Genomic DNA, 20,733 nt, shown 5'->3' on the forward strand with positions numbered 1-20,733 from the left:
TTGGTGAATTCAGTTAATAAGGAGAAATTTAATCTTTCAAAGTGTTTTGTGACATTTCATACAAAGTTCGAGCACATATTTTGCAGCTGTTCACAGAGAACCTCCATGCCCAAGGGACAGATCAGGGCTGGGACAGACCAGAAAACCCCAGACCATCTCCAGAGAGGTTCAACCCACAAAACTGCCTCCTTCCCTTCCCATGGAGCTTAAGAGGTCTGCTCCAAGACACATTTACAAACTCTCCATCCTTGGTCAGTGACCAACTCTAGCGCTGATGACAGAGAAATAAATAAATAGATTTGGTGTTCCTGTGGTGAAGAAAGTCTCTTCTTGGTGGCACAGAGCACGTCACAGATATAACATTGTGCTTCATTGTGCTTCTCCCATCCCAGCTGAGGGCACAGATGCACTTGGTCCAGGAAATGCTGCTGATGGTGCTGTCAGTGGGAGCTGCTGTGCTCCTCTCATGGGTGGCTGCACTTCAGCAGACCACGAAAACACCTCTGTTCTCACTCAGCGCAACATGTTTCACTGGGATCCACAGCTCCCAGGAACAATTAGTCCAATTATCTGCCCCGTGGCCTCGACCACCCCAAAACCAGCCCATGACATCAAGTGCCAGAGGGTGGCACAAACAGGGTGGCACAGGGTACTGGGGAGGAAGGTCAAGGTGAGTGGTGTGATCACCAAATCAAAGAGCAACACAACCACAAGCAGACATACATATATAATATGTACAGTGGCCATGGGTGCATTTGCACCATGAAGGCAAACATCACATTTTTAGACCACAGAAATGATCAAACTCTGTTTTTTTAGTGCCAGGTGTCTCTTAGCCAGCAAAAAGAACAGGAAATGTCCAAATGTGGGCTGAATAATCTGTTGCAGATGTCAGCTGGGGTATTCTTCCCTTCTCAATTTCAGACATGAAATGCAAGAGTATTCTTTTATTTTCACTACATGCGGTGGACAGAAAATTATCTCAGTAGTGTTTTGTCTGGTTTCTACTTTTTCTCTCACTCTCTTCAGCTTTTCCAACAGATTCACTAGGATTAAAACACAGAGCTAAGGTACAGCCATTGAGTCAGCAGAAATTCCCAAGCCTCTCTGTAGGAATGACCCAGGCTTTTCGAACAGACTGAGATAACGCAGTGGAAGGAGAACTCTGAACCCACCCAAATGCTCTCCGTGTGGTCTTCAGTCTGTGATCTGTGGGTTTTCACTGTTGAGTACTGCTAAGAATCTCCAAAAAGTGTCTAAGAAAGTTAAACCTGCTACCATTGATCTGAAATTCACTAATGAGGAGGTTGAACCTCTGTAAGAAAACTACTGGGGGGTGCACAAGTTGTTAGAGGAAGAAGTTGTTAGAGCTGGTGAAAACCATTGCTCTAGTTACAAAATCAGACTGCCAGTGAGTCTGCACAGCAACTGGATTGAAAATATTTACTGCCAAAATTCAAGGCAAGTAGTGATGTGGGCACAGGAACTTCCCTGGGACGCTGCACGCTGGCAAAAATCAGCTGGCCCAGATGGAGTGTTAGACGACTCCCCAATATTCCAATTGCAGGCACCTACAAACACTACATCAGGCTGTATTAATTACTGGCTTACACTGGAAGCAAAGAAGGAGCTTGGGAAATTCAGGGAGATGGGGAAAATCATCATCAATAATAACAGCAGCAGCAGCAGCTGTTTTTTCCCTTGCTCATGTTCCTGATCCCTAAAAGTAAGATGCTGGCTAGAACTGGGCTTTGGAAAGACTGAACTATTAGCAAGACTGCCAAAAGAAAAGTGCTCCTGCCACTCCTGTAACAAGGCTGGGGCTGCTTGCAATCCAAATGATTGAAAAATAAAAAGAGAGCTGGATGTTGCTGTTGCTGGCTCCTCTGATGCTGTCAGGGTGGGGAGTGAAGAACACCTTCCCAGCAGTATGGGGGCTGGAGAAGGGGCCACTTTGGAACATGCACATCACAGGGTTGTGTGTCAGCCTTGGCCACAGCACACGGCCCCTGGGAGCTGCTACAAGATCGTGGCTCCAGCAGCATCTGCACTCCTGGGGTCCTTCAGGCCAATGATGAAACTGTTGGTTCTCCTGGCCCCGTGCACCAGGGACACCACTGGGACTTTATCCACCTGATGGCCCCTGGCCACAAGAAATTCAATATCTTCTTCAGGAAAGTCACCTGCAGGGATTTGAAAAGAGAAGTTGGTAATTAAAACCAGTGCTGCCTCTGATGCAAAGGTCTAACACTGCTGGGGCCTGCAGTGGGGGGAACCTGCCTGCTGCTCCTTCAGAATGTCCAAACTCACAAATGAGGATCTTGTGAAGTTTCAGATTTAATTTCATTTTAATTTCTAAGTCTGCAGGGCATGCTGCAGGACAGATCCTATTATGATTTTCCTCTGAAATGGGAAAGCCCAGAAACTTTGGCTATTTGGTGTGGAATGAGAACCAAATTTCACTTATGGTTGGCTCTGGTGAAGTTTGGGGCAGTGTGAAAAACACCAAATAGACCAAGATTTACAGCGACAAGGACTAGAGCTGACAGTACAGACTGCAGAGTGCCAGCACTGATGCTGTGTTTCCAGCACTGCAAAGCTACAGCCCTTTCCAAAAGCCTGCCTTCTTCCCAGCTGCTGGAAATAAGGGACATGGACTGAAAAGTGAAGGAATATAATTTATGCCAGTGGGAGTAAAGTGCAGGAAGCTTTGAGCACATGTCTGGGTGAAGTTGAGGCTGCAGTCTTGCTGAGTCGGATATTGTCCGATCTCCAGAAGGATTTAAGGACAGGACAAGGCCACTGCCAAGAGATGAGCTGGGACAGAGAGAGGGTTGGGGAGAAGCACCTGAAAGAGCTTGGAGAGGTGGTGCCACAGGGGTCAGGAAGCATTTCCAGGACAAGAGGGAAAGGACATGGCTCAGCAAAGGCTCCAAGCTTTGAAGAAATTGAATTCTGATTTTTGTCTTCCCCAAAACGCTCCACACACCTAGGGACCCTAGAACATGGTGACCTGTGGTGCTTCCATTGCACTTTGCTAGGGAAATCCTGCTCTCTTCCTACACTTGCTGGATTTGTGTCCATTTGTGTCCCACCCACTGTCCATACTCACTGTCAACCTGCAAGGTGTTGGACTGAAGCTGGGGGTGAAGTCGACCAAGTGACAAACTTTCACTCAGATTCTTGTTGAACGTTAAAACATTTACTAAAACCTGCAAGAGCATAAATTATCCTCAATAATATAAAAGCTCTGAGAATAGGAGAAGTCAACTTCCTGATATTCCCCCAATTTGGTGGCTCCAACATCTGCACATGCAGCAGGCAAAGGAGATTTTGAACCATTTACTGAACTGCATGAACTGCTGCAGGGCTGTGCACACACTAACAGGTCCTTGGAATGTGGCCTGTTTGCTGCTGCTTGTAAAGCAGGACATTTTCAGGATAGCATGGGCTTTTTGTCACATAGTTCCTGCTAAAGCAGCAGAGTTGTATGTCTGGAACATGATGTAAGCTCTAAAGAAGTGTTTGTTACAGCCAAAAGCTCAGCATGTGACTTCTCCAAACAAAGCACTAGGAAGCAGTTCTTGGCTTTGGTTTTGCTCTTAAGAATGCCTTCCAAAAGGTAAGGAAATTGGGAGCCATTCTCAGGCTTTTCAGCAATCCGTACATGCAATCAAGCTGTTGGCAAGTACCTCACCTCCTTACAAATCATAAATTAAGAGGAACTGCCCAATTTATATTCAGTGCTGAGCTGGAAGAATTCAGTTGGGAATGCCCTTAAAGGAGCTTTTCATGTAGAAAAGGGTTATAGGGCTGCCAGTTTCCAGCAATTTGCTGATTAAAAAAATGCGATTTGCTGAATTAAAAAATGCTCCTTTTTTTCTTAATCATCCCTAACATGAATTTTGAACAGGCATTAGAATGAAAAAAACCATTATAGATTTTGGCAAAATCATTAATATAGATTTTGGCAATATCTATAATATATCTATAAAATTTTGCTTCTCCTCTACAGTTATGAGTGGTGCCACCAGGAACGGTGCAAGAAAAGTAAACTGGTAACCCTTAGAGATTTGAAATAACGCAAGTGTGGAACTGGTGACATCAAAGACTGAACCAGTAACCTGTGGCCACCAGTTTTTACCCAGCCTGGGACAATTAGGAAGGGAAAGGAGGGGACCCTACTCAACCTTGAGTGAGCAGCTGACCAGGGAGGACAGAGCACCCACCTGGACGATGCTGCTCAGGGCTCTGTCCCCGTGGTTGGCTGCCAGGCACAGGTAGGTGCCACATATCCCCTCTGAGGGCCTGACGATGGTGGGCAGCAGGAAGGACCGCGGCCGCTTCCCAGGCCGAGGGAGGTTTTGCTGCAGTTGAGAAAAGTTGCACCAAAAAATGTCAACAAGCTAACTCTCCCACAGAAGGAACATGGAGCTCATCACCCTCATTAAAGAAGCGGGTTTTACAATGGGTAGGGCAGCCCTGGAAGACACCCGTGCAGGTCTGCATTTGTTCCTTCCCAAGACCTGAAGATGTTTTCCCTGCTACTTGTTACTTTTTAACCTGAAGAGCAAATATTCATGAAGAAGCTGCTTAATATAAGTCCACATTGTTACTTAAAGTGCATCTAGGCTGCAGGGAAAGTAGGTAACGGTGTTGTTTGATAATTCTGCATTGTAAGAATAACTGATGGACATGGACCCCTCTGTTTTCTCACTTTCAGTGGCTCATAGAATGAAAAATAGCAACTTTCTACAGGCTGCTGTCTCTGTTATTAATAAGGCATTAAATAGCTCCTCTGTTGTGAAGATGAGAATAAAACTGGAAAAAGAAAAGGTAAATAAAGAATTTGTCATGTCATTCATTACCGGCCTGGGAATGGAGTGGTTCATTGTGCTATTTTGCCAGGAGAAGTCCAACATCTGGCTGTTCAGAAGGATTCCAGAGGGTGTTACTATTCCACTGCCAAAGGGACGATTCAAAGAACTGAAAAGAAACATAGGAAAATTCATTAAAATCATCCCAGAGATTTTTGTACACCTCGAGGCTTTCAGGGCTCCAATTTTCTGTCCCACCTTGTCTTGACAGGGATTCTTTGATGGCTCTCTAGGGCTGGTGAGACTGAGGAGAGACCAATGCACTTAGGAGCAGGACACAGGTATGCCACAGCAGTCTGTCCCTCCCCAGGTTTGAGGATTCCCCTTGCTGAGATGGATCTGCCTCCATCAGTCCTACATTTGCCACCACCTCTCCCCAGGGAGCAGATCCAGGCCACTGCAGCCATGTTCCATTGCCAGAGGGCTCTAAGGCTGCACAGGGCAGAGCAGCACCAGCCCACACATCTCACCCCCACTCTCCCATTCCTCTGCTGCAGGACTGACTGGGACAGAGCAACCTGGCTGATCCAGGTCTGGTCCCACCCTGTCCTGCTGAACTTACTCCCTCCTCCCTGCTCCCACCCCGAGCTACAGAGGAGGGAAGAGGCCAATCCTTTACCTCACCACGGCGACAATGAAGTCATCGGGGCCCATGACCAGGACCTGGCTGGCAGCAGCCCCGCTCTCCAGGGGGGAGGGAGGCATGGACAGGAAGGACTGGGAGTCATTGATCAGCTGGCGCAGGGAATTGGCTTCTGATTTACTTCAGCAAGGAGGGAGGGAGAGAGGAAAGCAAGCTGTGAGCCTGGGGAGCTGGAGGTGTCCTGGTGTCTCACACAGCTAGGGCCAGGGTCCCCGAGGGGCTGCACGAGGACAGGGGGCTGTTCTGGTTCACCCTGAGGATGGAAGGGGTGACAAGGTGGCTCAGTCTGCACAGAGAGGCACTCAGTCTGCCATGAGCCTCCAAAGCCTCTGTCTACCCCTGTTTGCCCTCACCAGAAGTAAACCCCTCCTCACTGGCCAAGGTGACAACCCCAGCTAATGCCAGGCTTCAGCAGGAGGACAAGTCAGGCCCAGCCCAAACACCAGCCATGGCTCAGCCTGGCTCTGAGGTGGGAAGCTGGGCTCAAACCCCAGGCTGGCCTCTCCTGCACAGCAAGGCCCCGAGCCCCATGGAGGGGCAGGGAGAGGCAAGAGAGGCAGTGTGGCCATGTCTACAGGGATGACTGTTTGTCTGACCCACTCAAAGGGAATGTTTAGAGTTGTGCCAAAGTGGGAAGAACTCTCAAGCTCAAGCTGGCTCCAAGAAAAACCTGTGAGTGAGGACAGCCTGTGACCCATCCCCAGAGCCCCGTGCCTGTGGTCAGCTGTGATCTTCTAAAAGAATGAGCCCTGGGAGGACACGCAGGGTCTGACCTTTCCTTCATAAAACAGAGGAAGAAAAAGCTCAGGGCACAGCACACCCAGGAATGGCACCCAACCTACACATCCTGCAACTTCAGCTGCCTGTCCTCCTCAGACATACCTCACCATGCCTTCTGCTGTGTGAGTGACAGACACGTCACCAGATGGGTCTCCCAGGTTGCTCGCCAGACTCAGGGCTATTTTTAGTGTCTAAAGAAAGAAAGGAGGAAAGGAGGAAAGGAGGAAGAGAGGAAGAGGGGAGGGGAGGGGAGGGGAGGGGAGGGGAGGGGAGGGGTAGGGGAGGGGAGGGGGGAGGGAGGGGAGGGAGGGGAGGGTGAGGGGAGGGGAGGGAGGGGAGGGGAGGGGAAGGGGAGGGGGGTGAGGGCTGAGGGGAGGGGAGGGAGGGGAGGGGAGGGGAGGGGGAGGGGGGGGAGAGGGGAGGGGGAGAGAGGGGAGGGGGAGGGGGGAGGGGAGGGGGAGGAGAGGAGAGGAGAGGAGAGGAGAGGATGAGGAGAGGAGAGAGAGAGGAGAGGAGAGGAGAGGAGAGGAGGAGGAGAGGAGAGGAGAGGAGAGGCAGAGGAGAGGAGAGGAGAGGAGAGGAGAGGAAGGAGGGAGAGGAGAGGAAAGGGGAGAGGAAAAAGGGGAGAGGAAAAAGGGGAGCGGAAAAGGGGAGAGGAAAAGGGGAGAGGAAAAGGGGAGAGGAAAAGGGGAGAGGAAAAGGGGAGAGGAAAAGGGGAGAGGAAAAGGGGAGAGGAAAAGGGGAGAGGAAAGGGGAGAGGAAAAGGGGAGAGGAAAAGCGGGAGAGGAAAAGGGGAGGGAGGAAAAGGGGAGAGGAAAAGGGAGAGGAAAAGGGAGCGAGGGGAAAAAGGGGAGAGGAAAAAGGGGAGAGGGGAAAAGGGGAGAGGAAAAGGGGAGAGGAAAAGGGGAGAGGAAAAGGGGAGAGGAAAAGGGGAGAGGAAAAGGGGAGAGGAAAGGGGAGAGGAAAGGGGAGAGGAAAGGAAAAACATTTATGTGGCCCTGGAAATACAACTTCTAATACTCCAAACTAGAAGAGGTATCGGGTGTCCTGGTGTGTTGGCCAAAGCTTATGGAGAAAAAATACCAGAAGTCTGGGTTCTGGGAATACAGCAGTGCAAAGGGCTGCCACATGTGGGTATGGGAACCAAGGAACCTCAGTCCAACATGGTAAACTGCTGGAGGAGCCAAGTCAATCCAGCCATATTTGTACAACCACAGAATGGTTGGAATAGAAAAGGACCTTAAAGTTCACCACATTCCATCTGCCTGCCATGGGCAGGGACACCCTCCCATGTTTCTCCAACCTGGTCTTGAATGCTCTGAGGGATGTGGTAGCCACAGCTTCTCTGGGCAACCTCTGCCAGCAGCTCACCACTCTCACAGGGAAGATTTCTTCCCTATATCCTCTCTAACCCTGCCCTCTGGCAGTAGGAAGCCACAAGTGCAACATCCCTGGCAGGACCTGATGTCCAGCTCAGTGGTTCAGCCTCACTGCCAGCCGGCACACAGGATGTTTAGGATGCCATTTACCTTCTCTTTCCATTCGTGAGTGGTCCCCACAACAGACTGAATCCCAAGGGACAGAGGTGCTGGGCTTGCTGCTGCCTTTGGACCCCAGCTCTGCTGGCCCAGCACCAGTGCTGAGCAGAAATGAGCTGTTCTGCCCTCCAGCTTCTGCCCAGCTCCTGGCTGTAAACCATCCAAACGGCTTGAACAGAAAGCATCAGTCCCAACACACGTCAGGGAATGATGGTGCAAAAGTGTAGCAGACACAGGGCCTGCTACGGCTCCGTGGAGAGATGTTTAGAGATAGGTATTTGCTGAGTCATAGGAATTGTACCAGGAGTCCTCACTCTGGTCCTCCTTATCTCTCTGTGACCCCATAGGCTAGTTTCCCTAACCCTTGCAATTGGTCAGTTTTCAATCCTCCCTAACCCTATAAAAGAGGCTGTCTGGGCCCATTTTCCCCAGAAGAGCAGCTTCACGACCCTTCGCAAGACCCTCAGAATAAACCATCGTGGAATGCTCTTGGCCGCCTTCTCCTCTCTCATTTTGTCTGCCTTCCAGGAGCCACGGCCAGCCGCAGCCCCCACAGCAAGCTGAGAGCTGAAATCACAAAAGAGCTGACTTTTACTAAGAGCTGAAATCCCTAAGCTTGCTAGGGGTCTCGGCTGTGCGGCTGTCTGGCCTAAGGCACACCAGCCTCCAGAGGGCTGAGGTGTTCGGCCTTGGGCCGCTTGCCTGGGGCGCTTACCCTGCGGGGAACCAGCTATCCAGCTGAGAAGCTAGCCCCTGTGGCTCCATTCATTTTACACAAAAGGAAGAAGAGATCTGGTTTCTCAGACATGCAGAGTCCTGCCTGAGCCAGTCCATTGAAAATGGGAAGATTCAATTTCAAAGGACATGGTTTATCCAGCCCTGGGACCACAGCATAGCCAGGGCAGAGCCATGAGGAGAGAGCTCCTCCTCAGCCAAGCCAGCCTTGAGAGAAAAAGGCTGAGCAGAAACACACTCAGCATTCAGCTTGCAGGTTGGGCCATGGTCACTCAGGATCCAGAACAGCCCACTGCCCTGCAGGCAGCCAGCAAGATGTGACTGCTGGTCTGGAATGTGCCACAGAGCAACAGCTTCTCCTGGGTTACCAGCTGTGTGGCGAGCAGAACATGACAAAGCTCTGGAGAAGGCAGCATTTCCAAGGAGCAGTGTCCTGACCATCACAGCATGACAGGGGGACAAGGGCTTGGAGGCCAGGGAAGTGCTCCATGGAAACAGCAGAGCACTTCCACCCCAGAGGTTGGGGACCTCTTAACCTTGGTCCTGGTTGTCCCTGGGCTGGATACCTGAAGCTGGCCTAGCACTGAACCTCAGCCACATGTTCAGCTGTGGGACCCAGGCAATCAGGGTTACACATCTCCTGAAGTGACTGCCTTGGAGCTGGAGGTTGTTGCTCCAGGATAACCAGCAGGTGAAACTCTTGGCAGAGGAAACAGATTCACCCAAAGCTTCCTGAAGAGAGCTTAAAAATTACTCAGGTGAGTCAACCTCCTGTGCCTCTGCACAGTGTGTGACATCTCCAGGTGCTGCATTTTTGCTGAGACACTTCCAAGCACCCATTGTCCTGTCTGCTACAAGAGTGTAGTTAATTCCGCAATTAAAATTCCAAGCTGATAAAGCTCAGCTGTGGATCTGTAAATTCCCAACTCATAAACCCCATCTGTAAAACATCAAAGACCACAACTCTGCTTACATATCAGGAGACAAAGCACTTGCTCAACCTCCTGGAAAGCTGCAAGGTTTTGGCAGGAGAGTCCTAAATACTGGAAAAATTCTCAGAGATCAGGAGTTGGGCAAAAATATAAACTTTTTTTAAAATGTGAAGTATTGGGTTAGTTTTCCTTGTCATTGCCATGTAGAGGCTTTTCTTGCGGCACACCTTGCAGTGCCCTCAGGTGCTCTGCAATGGCCAGGACCACTGCAGCTAAGAGGTGGAGGAATTGATGGGACCACCCTCAGGTGCTGTGGGGTCATTCTGCAGAGATGACTGTATACAAGAAAAGGACAAAGCCACAATTTTTTCTGAAAAAGCTCTTCCTAGGCAGGAAAGATCCTCCTGCTCAGACTCTGAAACAGTAGCCCCACTCAGTTTTACACCTCAGCAGTCTATTTGCTCATTCTCCTCTGGGAATAACATACAAACATTTTTGTACAACCACAAAATAAATAAATCATTCTCTAGCAGCACAAGCAATTCAGCCAAATATTGAACCTCCTCTTACCTCCACCATCCAGTGCAAGATATTCCCTCTGGATCCTTGCCTTGTGATGTTAAAGCCCTCAAGGATGTTCAGTGCTGAGATCAGTGCAGGACCGGCATGTGGAGGTGGGGGGGTGAAAACAAGGTGCCCTGTGGAGGGAAGAGAAGAGGAATGAAGCTGCTGATTTTGTCAGACACCATCCAGTGAGAGCACTCACCCATGAGGACAGAGAAACCCTTCCTGATTCAAGGGGAAATAATAGAAAGCAACATGATTTGAGAAGGGTTTCCCAGAACATCCTTGTTGTATTTTTCTGTTTCTTCATGAAGGATGAAGGAAGCCCAAAGAGGGATGCTTTTTTACCTCTGAAATTTAGTTCTCATTAGTTGGCTGTCAGTTTCTAGACTGCAGTATGGAAGAATGGAGATGGAATTGTAGAAAACCAGAATGGTTTGGCTGGGAAGGGACCTTAAAGCCCATCCAGTACCATCCCTGCCATGGGCACGGACCCCTTCCACTATCTCAGGTTGCTCCAAGCCCCGTCCAACCTGGTCTTGGACACTTCCAGGGATCCAGGGGCAGCCACAGCTGCTCTGGGCCCTGTGCCAGGGCTTCACCTCCCTCACAGGGAGAGATTGCTTCCTAACATCTATTCTAAATCTCTTAGTCTGAAATCATTCCCCTTGTCCTGTCACTCTCTGCCCATGCTAAAAGTCACTTTCCGTCATTTTTTATAAACCTCTTTTACATACTGGAAGGCTACCTAAAACATTTGCAACATTACAGCTCTAAGGAGGGTAAATACAGGGACTGCTAGAAAATATTGACATTTTAGAAACTTCTTGCATAAAGTTAGCTTTTTTCCCTTTGGGAACTGTCTTCAGCTGTAGGTCCAGCTTCTATTGAGATGTTGCAACAAGATATGACCATGTTGCATCTTTAGACCTCCAAGGGAAAAAACATTGCAAAGTGCTGAAAATCTCCTGAGCCACCCATGATGCATCAGTGTCAGCAGGGAGTAGCAGGAAACTGTCTAGAAGGCCTTTCTGCAGACATTTCAGCACAGCTTTGACTTTCTGCAGACATTTCAGCACAGCTTTGACTTCAACTTGTTCAATGCTGCTGCCACCCCTTGCAAGCTGAAGAAAAGCTTCCCCTGGAGCTTGCACGGCTCCAGGGTGAGGGTGTACCTCGATAGATTGTGTGCACAGGGTCCTCCACAGTGACACTGTAATTGCTGAAATCCTCCTCCACCAAGACTCCTCCGTAGCTGTGGACCTGCATGAGAGCAAAGCAGCGCACACTGAGCAGCCTAGGCCAAGGCTCTGTGCAACACACCCTCACTGTCAAACACACTCCACTGAGATCCCTGAGCAAGTGCAGCTTCCTTGGGGTACCCTGGAAATCTGTGCTTTCACAGCCCTGGGGACCTGGCTCACTGTTCAGCACAGTAGGAAGGCTCTGCACTCCACTCCAAAAGCTCACCCACCCCAAGGGTGCTCCCAGGACATTCTGTCTGCCCAGGAAGATGGGGATTGGCCCTGCCCTGCAGCCTCCCTGCCCTGGCTGGCAAACAGGAGTGTGCTAAGGGGCACTGAACACTGCCAGGATTATGGGTCCAGGAGACAAGGAGCTTGGGTGCTGCAGGTGGCCATCACTAGAAATATCAACTAAAAAAATCACTGTTCTCACCCTATTTGAAATTATTTCATCTGACAGTGGGTCTGCTGTAGCCTTGGTTTTCCTGTAAGATTCCTGTCAGAGGTACAATGTACCAGGGTTGGCACAGGAATGATGGGCCATTCCCTCCATTGCAGGTCTTCTGTGGCTGAGTCATGACAGAGATGAGGGACGTCTATCAAAGGGTGGTGGGGCACTGCCCAGGCTCCCCAGGGAATGGGCATGGCACCAAGGCTGCCAGAGCTCCAGGAGTGTCTGGACAATGCTCTCAGGGAGAGGGTGGGATTGTTGGGATGCCTGCATGCTCTGATCTCCAACCCAGCTAGCTTCCTTGGCAGGAAAACTCCTCTGGCAAAACTGAATCATTGGAGCAGGACAGCTAATGCAGGGCATGCTGTGGGCCACAATGTCAAGCAACCCCAAAGCTGCTAAAGATGTCTCTCCTACTTGGGATCCCTGTTTCCTTCCCAGAGAAAAGGCTGGTTGGACCCCAGGGCTGTGCTGTGCTGAGCCAGGACATGGCTCCCCAAACCCAGCCATTGGGCAATGGGGCACAAGGAAGAGAGAAAGGGGAAGAAATCCCAGTCAGCCACACACTGCCGACATCCCAAATTCCCAAGACATCGCTATTTTGCACCTGTGCCTGGAAGTAAAGAGTGGGTGTTTTGGAGCTGTTGATTTCACCAGATGGATGCCCTCCCTGTGCTGGAACAATAAACACTTTGTGAAGGCAGCACTTTGCTCTGCAACCAAAGCTGGAATTGTGCACTGAATCCCAGAGCTTGTCAGGATCTTTGATATGGCAACCCTGGGCCTTGCTTCCCCACAGGGAATTTGTGCTTCCCTGTGGCAGCCCCCAGGTCAGGGCAACACAGTGACAAAGCAGGGTTTAGCTGTGGAGATGCTCACAAGCTTGGGACTCCTCCTGCTCCTCATCCCTCACCTCTGCTGTAGTTCAGGTGAATTGTAGATTTCCAAACACAGAGCCCACAGATGTCTGAGGTTTGAGTGGAATGAACACATTCCAGATTCTTGATGAGCTGCTGAAGGAGCACCACTTGAGCCACGGTGGCACAAAAAAATGGTGCTCCAACAACCCCGACTGCAGCCACATAGATATAAAAGTTGTTATGGTTTGTTGGGGGCTTTTACCAGCAGAATTACTTTGTCTGTTCTGGCAGCCCCAGGCCAGCAGGTGCCAGGGGCAGTCCTGGCTCACCTCAGAGATCATCTCCTGGGTCAAGTTCCCACTGTAGAAGGCTGCCACCCCTTCTGCCCCCAGCAGCTGCAGCACGGCCGCCAGGTCCAGGCGCTGGACGAACATCCCAGGCAGCAGGGGCTGCCCACCTGGCAGGAAGAGCTCCTGGAATCGCTCAGAGTAGTTCAGGTCCTTCAGTTCACTCAGAGCTTTGGCTGCAGGTGAGAAGAGGAAGGACATCCAGAAAAAGCAGGGGTCAGGAAGGCACAAAGGACCTGGAGTCACTGTGCACCTGATGGAGATGTTGGAGGCCTGCTGCTGCCTCTGGCCCTATTGCAAAACTAGAGGGGAGCTGGACCACTGGTCCTTTGGAACTGGGAAAGAAACCCAAAGAAACCCCAGAACCCTTCCCTGCCTAGCCCTGGGCACTGCCCATGTGGCTGCTCTGCCCTGGCTCTACCCAGCCGTGGCAAAGGGCTCTGGTTTGGCCGCCACCATGCTGTCCCTGGCAGACTGTGGCTCACGCATTGCTCAGCTCCCAACACCATCCAATCTCCACGTCCACAAAACCCTGATTTCCCATGACTAACCCCCTGCATCCCCAGCTGCCTTGTACAGTGAACTGCCCTGAGCTGCCCATCAGGTACTCACCCAGGTCATGTGTGACATTAAAGCCATTCTGGGCGACACCAGCCGTGAGGCCCAGCAGCTCGGACCAGGGGAGCCTGCCAAGGGAGAGAGGACAAGGAGAAACGGGCCTTGGAGGGGTGCAGTGGGGCAGGTGGTGGAGAGCTAGCACAGGGCTTGGCTCTGCAGTCAGGGGCTCCTGGGGTGTGGGGCCAGCAGTGGCCAAAAGGAGCACTGAGCTTTCAGTGTTTCTCCTTAACAGGATCATGTCAGTGCTCCAGGATGTGCCCCAGAGAGGAATGGCAGTGCATGGATGGGGGAAGGGCTGTGCCAGCAGCCAAAGCTCAAGCCAAGCTCTGGTCGTGAGCAAGTCATTCAGATCCCTCTGTATCCCAACAGAGCACCAAGGACGGGCACACCACTTAGGGTCCAGCCTTTAGCTGGACAATGCAAATGCACAGACATGGGAGGCCATGTGCTGCAGCTCTGACAGAACATTGATTGTACATCTTCTTAGCCGACAGTTCACTTTGCAGAAAACATGACCAAGCTGAATTTTTTCTTTTGTACATGAAAAATAAGCAAAAAAACCCACATCTCTTTCAACACAAGCCTCTAAGTACTTCTTAGGTGATAGTTTTGACTGGTGGTTGAGAACATGGTCTGATGGCAAGGGCTTGTGCGCTCCCAGCTTCTCACAGGGGCCCCAGGGCACAGCCTGTGCCAGCTTCATGTCTTACCTGCCATGTAACTGGTGTGCCTGGTGCATTCCTAGGATCATGCCTGGTACCCCTACGAGCAGACCTGGCTGTAAAACAGGAAAGACAAAAAACGAAGAGAGTAGTCTCCTTTCCACTAGGACATGGGACATGGTCCCCAACTGCAACGGGAGGTGCAAATCATGTTTACTTTGCAATTATCTGCATAGTTAGGAGAGGGGAAGAGTCTGTAGCAACACACTTTACTATGGAATAAAAGGTTTTGGAAGGAGAGTGACAAATTCAATCTTGTTATCAACCCAGTTTGGTCAGGAGAGATAACTCAGCAGAACAACCTGGGATTATGCTCCTTCCTGGGGCTCTTGTCCTCCCAGCGCCCTGCTGCCACAGAGATGTACCTCTTTACTCCCCAAAGCTCTGCAGGCATTTCGGGGCTGATAAATAAGTGGTTTCCCTAGATTCCTCATGTCTGTAGGGCTCAGGATCTCCCATGACGAGAGAGACCTCTTGCTGCTTTGCTGGGCATCTGCCCCTCAGCCTGAAAGCTGGAGGGATGAGAGCTGGAGACAATGGCTGCAGGACACTGGTTCTCACCTTGGTGTCCTGCTGCAGGTCCCCTTCCAGTGGGATACCCACGGGAGCCACCTCACGGAAGTCGATCACCCAGCTCCTGTTCTTGCGGATGTCGTGGACCAGCATCACCCCGCCCCTGCGGTGAGACAGGGTCAGGGCATGGCACCGGCTGCTCCTGCAGCAGTCGTGGCCGCATGGATTGGGTGGCATTGAGGCCAGGGTGGCCCAGTGAGACAAGGGGCACTGTGCCAGGTCACCAGCCTCAGCAGGGCCACGGGGTGGCTGGAGTAGCAGTGAATGCTGCTGTCCTTGCCTAGGGCACACACCAGGACAGCCAAGGCAGGGTTGGTGTGGGACACAGGCAGCCCTGCGCTGAGCCTGGTGAGGCTGGAGTGGTCCCTGCCTGCCTGGTCATGGAGCCACTGGCTCTGTTCCACTGCCAGGCTGAGACCATCTGGGATTTTCTTTCTCATCTGAGCAGTTTTGCAACAAAAGAGGGTGTTTGCTTACAGCCACAATGGGTGGTGCAGCTGGAGCAGTGATCGGGTGGCTTCGGTTTATACAATGCTGCTGAGCCCTCCTGCAGACCCAGGAGCGCCAGGCTCATGTGGACGCCACCCTGGGAATGAGGGCTGGGACAAGGACACCCCTCCCTGGCAGCTGCCTGGAGCTGGGCTTGGACCTCAGCCTCAGGAGCAGAGCTTGTGGAAGGCAGGACTGCGGCTCTGAAAGCACTGGGGCTGAGCCCGGGGTGTTTGTAGCTCCGGCACAGCTCCCATGGCTGGGGGGCCATGTCTCCCTCTGCCCCTCACCAGCCCTCTCGAGCCTGGGGCTCGGTTGCTCTCTGCAACCACTACAGTCAAAACAATTCCCTGCCTGGGGTCTCTGTCCTGTGTTGACAGCACAGAGCACAGGAAAGGTCACTGTGACAGATGTGGACACATCCACTGCCTGATGTCAGAGCCCTGGCACCACACCCTGAGCCTGGCACTGTCACGGAGGCATTTCTCAGCTGCAGAGGGACTTTTTACAAGGGCAGATGGTGACAGAATGAGGGGGAATAGCTTTACACTGAGAGGGGGCAGGTTTGCATCGGGTATTTGGAAGAAATATTCCTCTGAGCAGGAGGTAGGGAAACCAGGCACTGGTACAGCCTGCCTCATCCCTGGCAGTGTCCCAGGCCAGGCTGGACGGGGTTTGGAGCGACCTGGGATAGTGGAAGGTGCCCCTGTCCATGGCAGGGGGTGGGACTGGATGGGCTATAAGGCCTCTGCAACCCAAACCATTCTGGGATTCTGTGAAACCACTCCATTGGGGACAGCCGAAGAGAAGAGCAGAGGGCGAATGCCCCACACTTACCCTCCCAGCCCCGAGGTGTGGGGGTTGACGATGCCGGCGCAGAGGGCCGAGGCAATGGCCGCGTCCACTGAGGAGCCATGCCTGGCCAGCACGTGTGTGCCCAGCGCCGTGCAGCGTGCCGCGTCCGTCACCACGGCGCCACGGTGGAACAGCTGCGGGACAGAGAGGGCACAGCTGGGCACTGCTGCTCCTGCCCGCCTCTGCCCCCACCAATGTGGCACTTGAGGCCTGGGGCCGGAGCCAGGGCCGTGGCTGATCCAACAAATGCCAGTGGGCACCGTGTGTCCCTTGGCACATCCCCGCTCCAGGGCAGCTGCAGGCAGCCACAGCCACCAGTTCAGACAGCTTTCCACATTTTGTGTGCCAGGCTGGGGGGCCATGTCTCCCTCTGCCCCTCACCACCACAGAGCTGTCTCTGTGTTGCAGCCAGGCAGCCACCAGGAATGGGGATAAAGCTGTAAAGGATGAAGCAGGATCCTGAGACCACAGCGTGTTCTTATCCTTGTGCCAGAGCTGTGCTAATGCAGTCCCATGATATTTTAAAGAGTTGATTTCATCCCTATGGACAAATTGCAGCATCTCAACGAGAGCCAGGCTGGCCTGGGGACATACAAAGACAGAAGGGCCATGACTACATATGGAGATGATGATGGTGACTCCTGGCTACTGTGACTCTGACAGAGGTTCTGCAGGAGGATCCAGTTCTAAGGCCATATTGTCTTGGCTGTGCAATCTAGCACTGGGCCGTGGGACAGATTAGCAGGAGGTTCACCTCTGTTTTCAGCTACTTCCCTGCTTAGTCCTAGATGAATCTTCCAGAGGTGAATCTGGGCACGTATGCCCATAATCCATAAAACTCTGTCCACATGGACAAGATGCCTACTGTTTAACTAAGTATTATTTTCTGAAAGCACTCCCATCTGGTTCAAACCACAGCTGCAGTCACAGCAGTGGGGTTTTCTGTTCCCCCCCAGCAGCACCCCTAAACCTGCCTGACACAGCCCCCGCCACTTTGGCCATGGGGCAAGCTCTGAGAGTCTGGCTCGGCTCTCCAAGCACAACCTCCAGGTGCAGGAAAAGGCTTTCAAGCCAATTTGGGGTGGAACCAGCAGGAGACTGAGCACACAGGGCCTCACTGACACCAGCCATGGCTCCCCAGTACTTCCCTTGCCAAACTGCAGACCAGGAGGAAAGTCAGGGAGCTCTCCCATCTTTGGAGCCAAAGCCCAGCCATAAAGCCACTGTTTTGTCTTACCTGAGGGTCCCCAAAATAGATCTGCATGATGAGGGCCACAGTGACACCTGTGGCAAAGGTCAGGCAGGCAGTAATGATGACAGTCAGCCCATCCTGCCGGCAGCTGCAGTCTCCTGAGAAGGGGTCCTTGCTGGTCTCCTGCAGAGGGGACACGTCCTGGCTCCCCATCTCTGAGGAGGACGAGGGCAGGCGCTGGAGACGCGCAGATTTCAGGAAGGAGTCTGGGTCTTTGTGGGCAACAGGGAGAAAACAGGTGTGAGTTATTGAGCAATTTGGGGCTCTTATTGCAGTGTTTACCCAGCACTAACATTACACTGAGCCCCTTCCAGCACGGCTATCACCTTCCCTATTGATCCCAGCTCTCAGGAGCCTTTCTGGCTCAGATACTGCTTTGAGTCATTTTACTGATCCTTTTCTTTAGCTCTGGTTATTCCAAACTGACTTTTCTGGAGATTAAGAGAGACAAGAAACCCTTGAATTTTTACTCCATTTTGGTCCATTCATCAGCCTTCAGTGACAGGCCCACTCTTATGCTCTATTTGGAGAGGTTCTTAACACAGCAAACAAGTCTATGAAATGCAGCAGGACTGAAGAACAGGAAATTAAGATATGAAAAAAGATGCAGCAGCTTTACTTGGAGCTGTTTGAGCTAAAGCACCTGAGGCAAAACAGAGGTAAAGCAAAACATTTGGCCTGGGAAGAAAAAAATCCCTCTAGGGAAGTGAGGGCGGAGAGGAGCAAACCTGCAAACTGGAGGCCTCAGAACATCCACTGGCTCCTCTGCAGGAAGGACTCTGATTTAATTCCTTGCTTCCTCTGGCAGATGAGGCCCACTGTGAAATGAAGCCACACACTGGACGTCCAGCTCCAAGATGGCAAACCAGTGGGGCAGGGGTTTGCTGGGCCTCAGCAGGATGAAAAAGTCTCTTTTGCTCTGAAAGATGCCTTGAATCTCTGAGAGTGTCAGCTGCTGCCCTTGTGCTGGGAGGACACCAGCTAAGGATGCCCTGCCCATCCCGTTGCTGCCAGGCACACGGAGCTGCTGGGGCAGCTGTGAGGTCGTGCCCATCCCTCGTGGGCCCTGAAGGGGACCAAGTAGCTCAGGGCATCATCCAGGGCTCTTGGAGGAATTTTTTCAGGGGCCGCAGTACTCTGTGCATCCATAGTGGAAAAACAGGCACCAAGTGGAAAAGACAAGATGAGAAACTTGTCCCTCTGTACAGATGTTTCCTGGGCTTGGAAAAGGAGAGGGGAGCGAGCAGGAAAGCCCATATCCCCCATCAACTGCCTGTCTGTCTGCTCTGGCAGATGCTGGGTATCACCCTTGGCACTGCTAGCCAGGCCTTGTCATGGCATTAACCTGACCTGGCTGCAGCTCTCCTGAGGCCAGGGAGGGAAGGAGTTTTAATTTCAGTGATGCTACAACCAGGAGTAAACTCCCACAGCCAGGGAATCTCCTCAGAATGAATTTAATCTCATTTGTGCTGTGGTGGTTTATAAGTGGGATTGGGAAAGGCTCAGCTCTTGCAGCCTGAGCCTCTGAGCACACACTGAGCCCCTCATGGGCTCGTCTGGTCAGAGTGAGCTGGACTGAGTGGGAAGACTGGCTGGTGGCCTCAGTGGGGGCCACAGCTGGCCTGGCAGGGGCTGCCATTGGGGTGGGATGTCACAGCCCCAGCCCCACCTGCGGGGAAACAGCAAGGAGTGAGCTGGACTCCAGGACACCATCTCTCCGCTCTGGTGACAGGCCAGCTGACGAGGAGACACGAATACCTAGGAAGCAACTGTAGAAGAGGGCAGACCACAGCCCTCCCACCATGAAGCACCTCCATTCTCTGCCACAGACATCCTGGTTTTAGTCTCTGTAATCACTAGTGTTGCATAGGGACAGCAGAGCTGCGGTGTGGGTATGGGAGCAGCTGGAAGGGGTCACTTGGGAGCAGAAGCAGCCTGCACAGCCAGTGCACAGCTGCCCACCCCAACACCAATGTGCATGCTTTGAAAAAGAAGCCACCAAATCCCACTTGGCTTCCGTGGGGCTCTGAAGGAATCATGGCTTTATGGGGGAGCCAATGCTTTGGAGAACCAGGGTCACCTCAGGTCTGGAGTTGCTGCAGAGGAGACAGCAGAGACTGGAGCTGCTGGTGAGCTCTGCAGGTGCTCCTGCGACAAGTGTCAGGAGAGCAGAAGCTCTCTTCTCCGGCCACCCCACCTGTAGGTGTTGGCACTGCCAAAACTGCACCAGATTCTAGCTGTGTGACAAGAGGCCTCGTGCTTCCAGGAGAGCTGCTCCCACACTCACGCAGGCAGTGGCTTTGCCTTGACGGTCAGGAGAGCACAGGGTGGGAAAAGGCAATGGGAGCTTCACCCGTGGGCATGAGGGGACAGGGCAGAGGGCAAGGAGAGCCTGGGGCTGTGCAAACATGGGGTTGGGGGCTTACAGGCACCCGGACTGGGAACCAGCCCCAGGGGGAAGGGCAATACCACCGGAAGAAACACGACACGGGGGAGAAACAGCATTTCTCTCAACTATGGAGGAGGAAGCAACCAGTTAAAAATAGGCAGAGGATTTTCTCACAGATCAAACTATCACCTGACTTTATTCCAGCTGAGCACCGGAGGGATGAAGCATCCCGGACTGAGGGATGTGCAAGGAGCACCCCAGGGCGGGGGGATGCTCAAGGAGCACCCCAGGTGGAGAGATGCTCAAGGAGCATGCAAGGAGGCCATGCACAAGTGGTCCAGGCTGGAAGGCCAAGCAGGCAGTGGGAGAGAACATTCCAGGCTGCCCTGGGAGGCTCTGTGCCGAACCCCCGGATCTCTGGCTGCCTTGCGGCCCTCAGGGTGAAGGCGGGGCCGGGGCGCAGGGACGGCGGGAGCCGGGGAGCCCCGCTCCGAGCGCGAGGCCGAGGGCCGGGGGTGCCGGGGGCCGCGAGCGGGCTCTGCCGCCGCCCCTCACCCGTGTCCTGCTCGCCCAGGAACGCATCCTCCTCCTTGCGGGCGCGGAGGCCGCTCTCGGCCGCGCCGCCCGGCTCCTCCTCGGGCAGCCGCGGGAAGCTGGTGATGCTCATGTAGTCCACGGGCGAGCCGGCGGCCAGGGCCCGTTGCCGGCCCGGCACCGCCTCCGGCACTGCCATCGCCGGGTCACCCCGAACCGGGTCACGCCGAGCCGGGACACCCGAGCCGGGCCGGGACCCACAGCCGCGCCGGGCCGGGCCTGGCCCACCTCTCCCGGTCAAACGGAGCCGCCCCGCGCCGGCCGGGCGGG

The 20,733-nt window shown here is 52.8% G+C and overlaps 1 protein-coding gene across 2 annotated transcripts; it reads right to left on the reverse strand.

Moving 5' to 3' along the window:
* Positions 1-20,733, reverse strand: GGT7 (gamma-glutamyltransferase 7). 2 transcript variants are annotated; one of them, XM_009098777.4, is made up of 15 exons: positions 20,425-20,733; positions 17,466-17,692; positions 16,211-16,362; positions 14,873-14,987; positions 14,300-14,367; positions 13,584-13,657; positions 12,954-13,147; positions 11,245-11,332; positions 10,076-10,203; positions 6,403-6,491; positions 5,497-5,640; positions 4,869-4,986; positions 4,230-4,367; positions 3,113-3,212; positions 1-2,183 (listed from the first exon to the last, which is right to left on the reverse strand). In XM_009098777.4, exons 1-15 carry the CDS (start codon positions 20,600-20,602, stop codon positions 2,020-2,022), a joined length of 1,977 nt encoding a protein of 658 aa, XP_009097025.3. In that variant the 5' UTR covers positions 20,603-20,733; the 3' UTR covers positions 1-2,019. The 2 variants fall into 2 exon arrangements, with proteins under 2 accessions (XP_009097025.3, XP_018779344.1); XM_018923799.3 differs by having other exon boundaries at positions 18,209-20,558.

Source organism: Serinus canaria, chromosome 20 (genome assembly GCF_022539315.1).
Source record: "Serinus canaria isolate serCan28SL12 chromosome 20, serCan2020, whole genome shotgun sequence".
NCBI lineage: Eukaryota > Metazoa > Chordata > Aves > Passeriformes > Fringillidae > Serinus > Serinus canaria.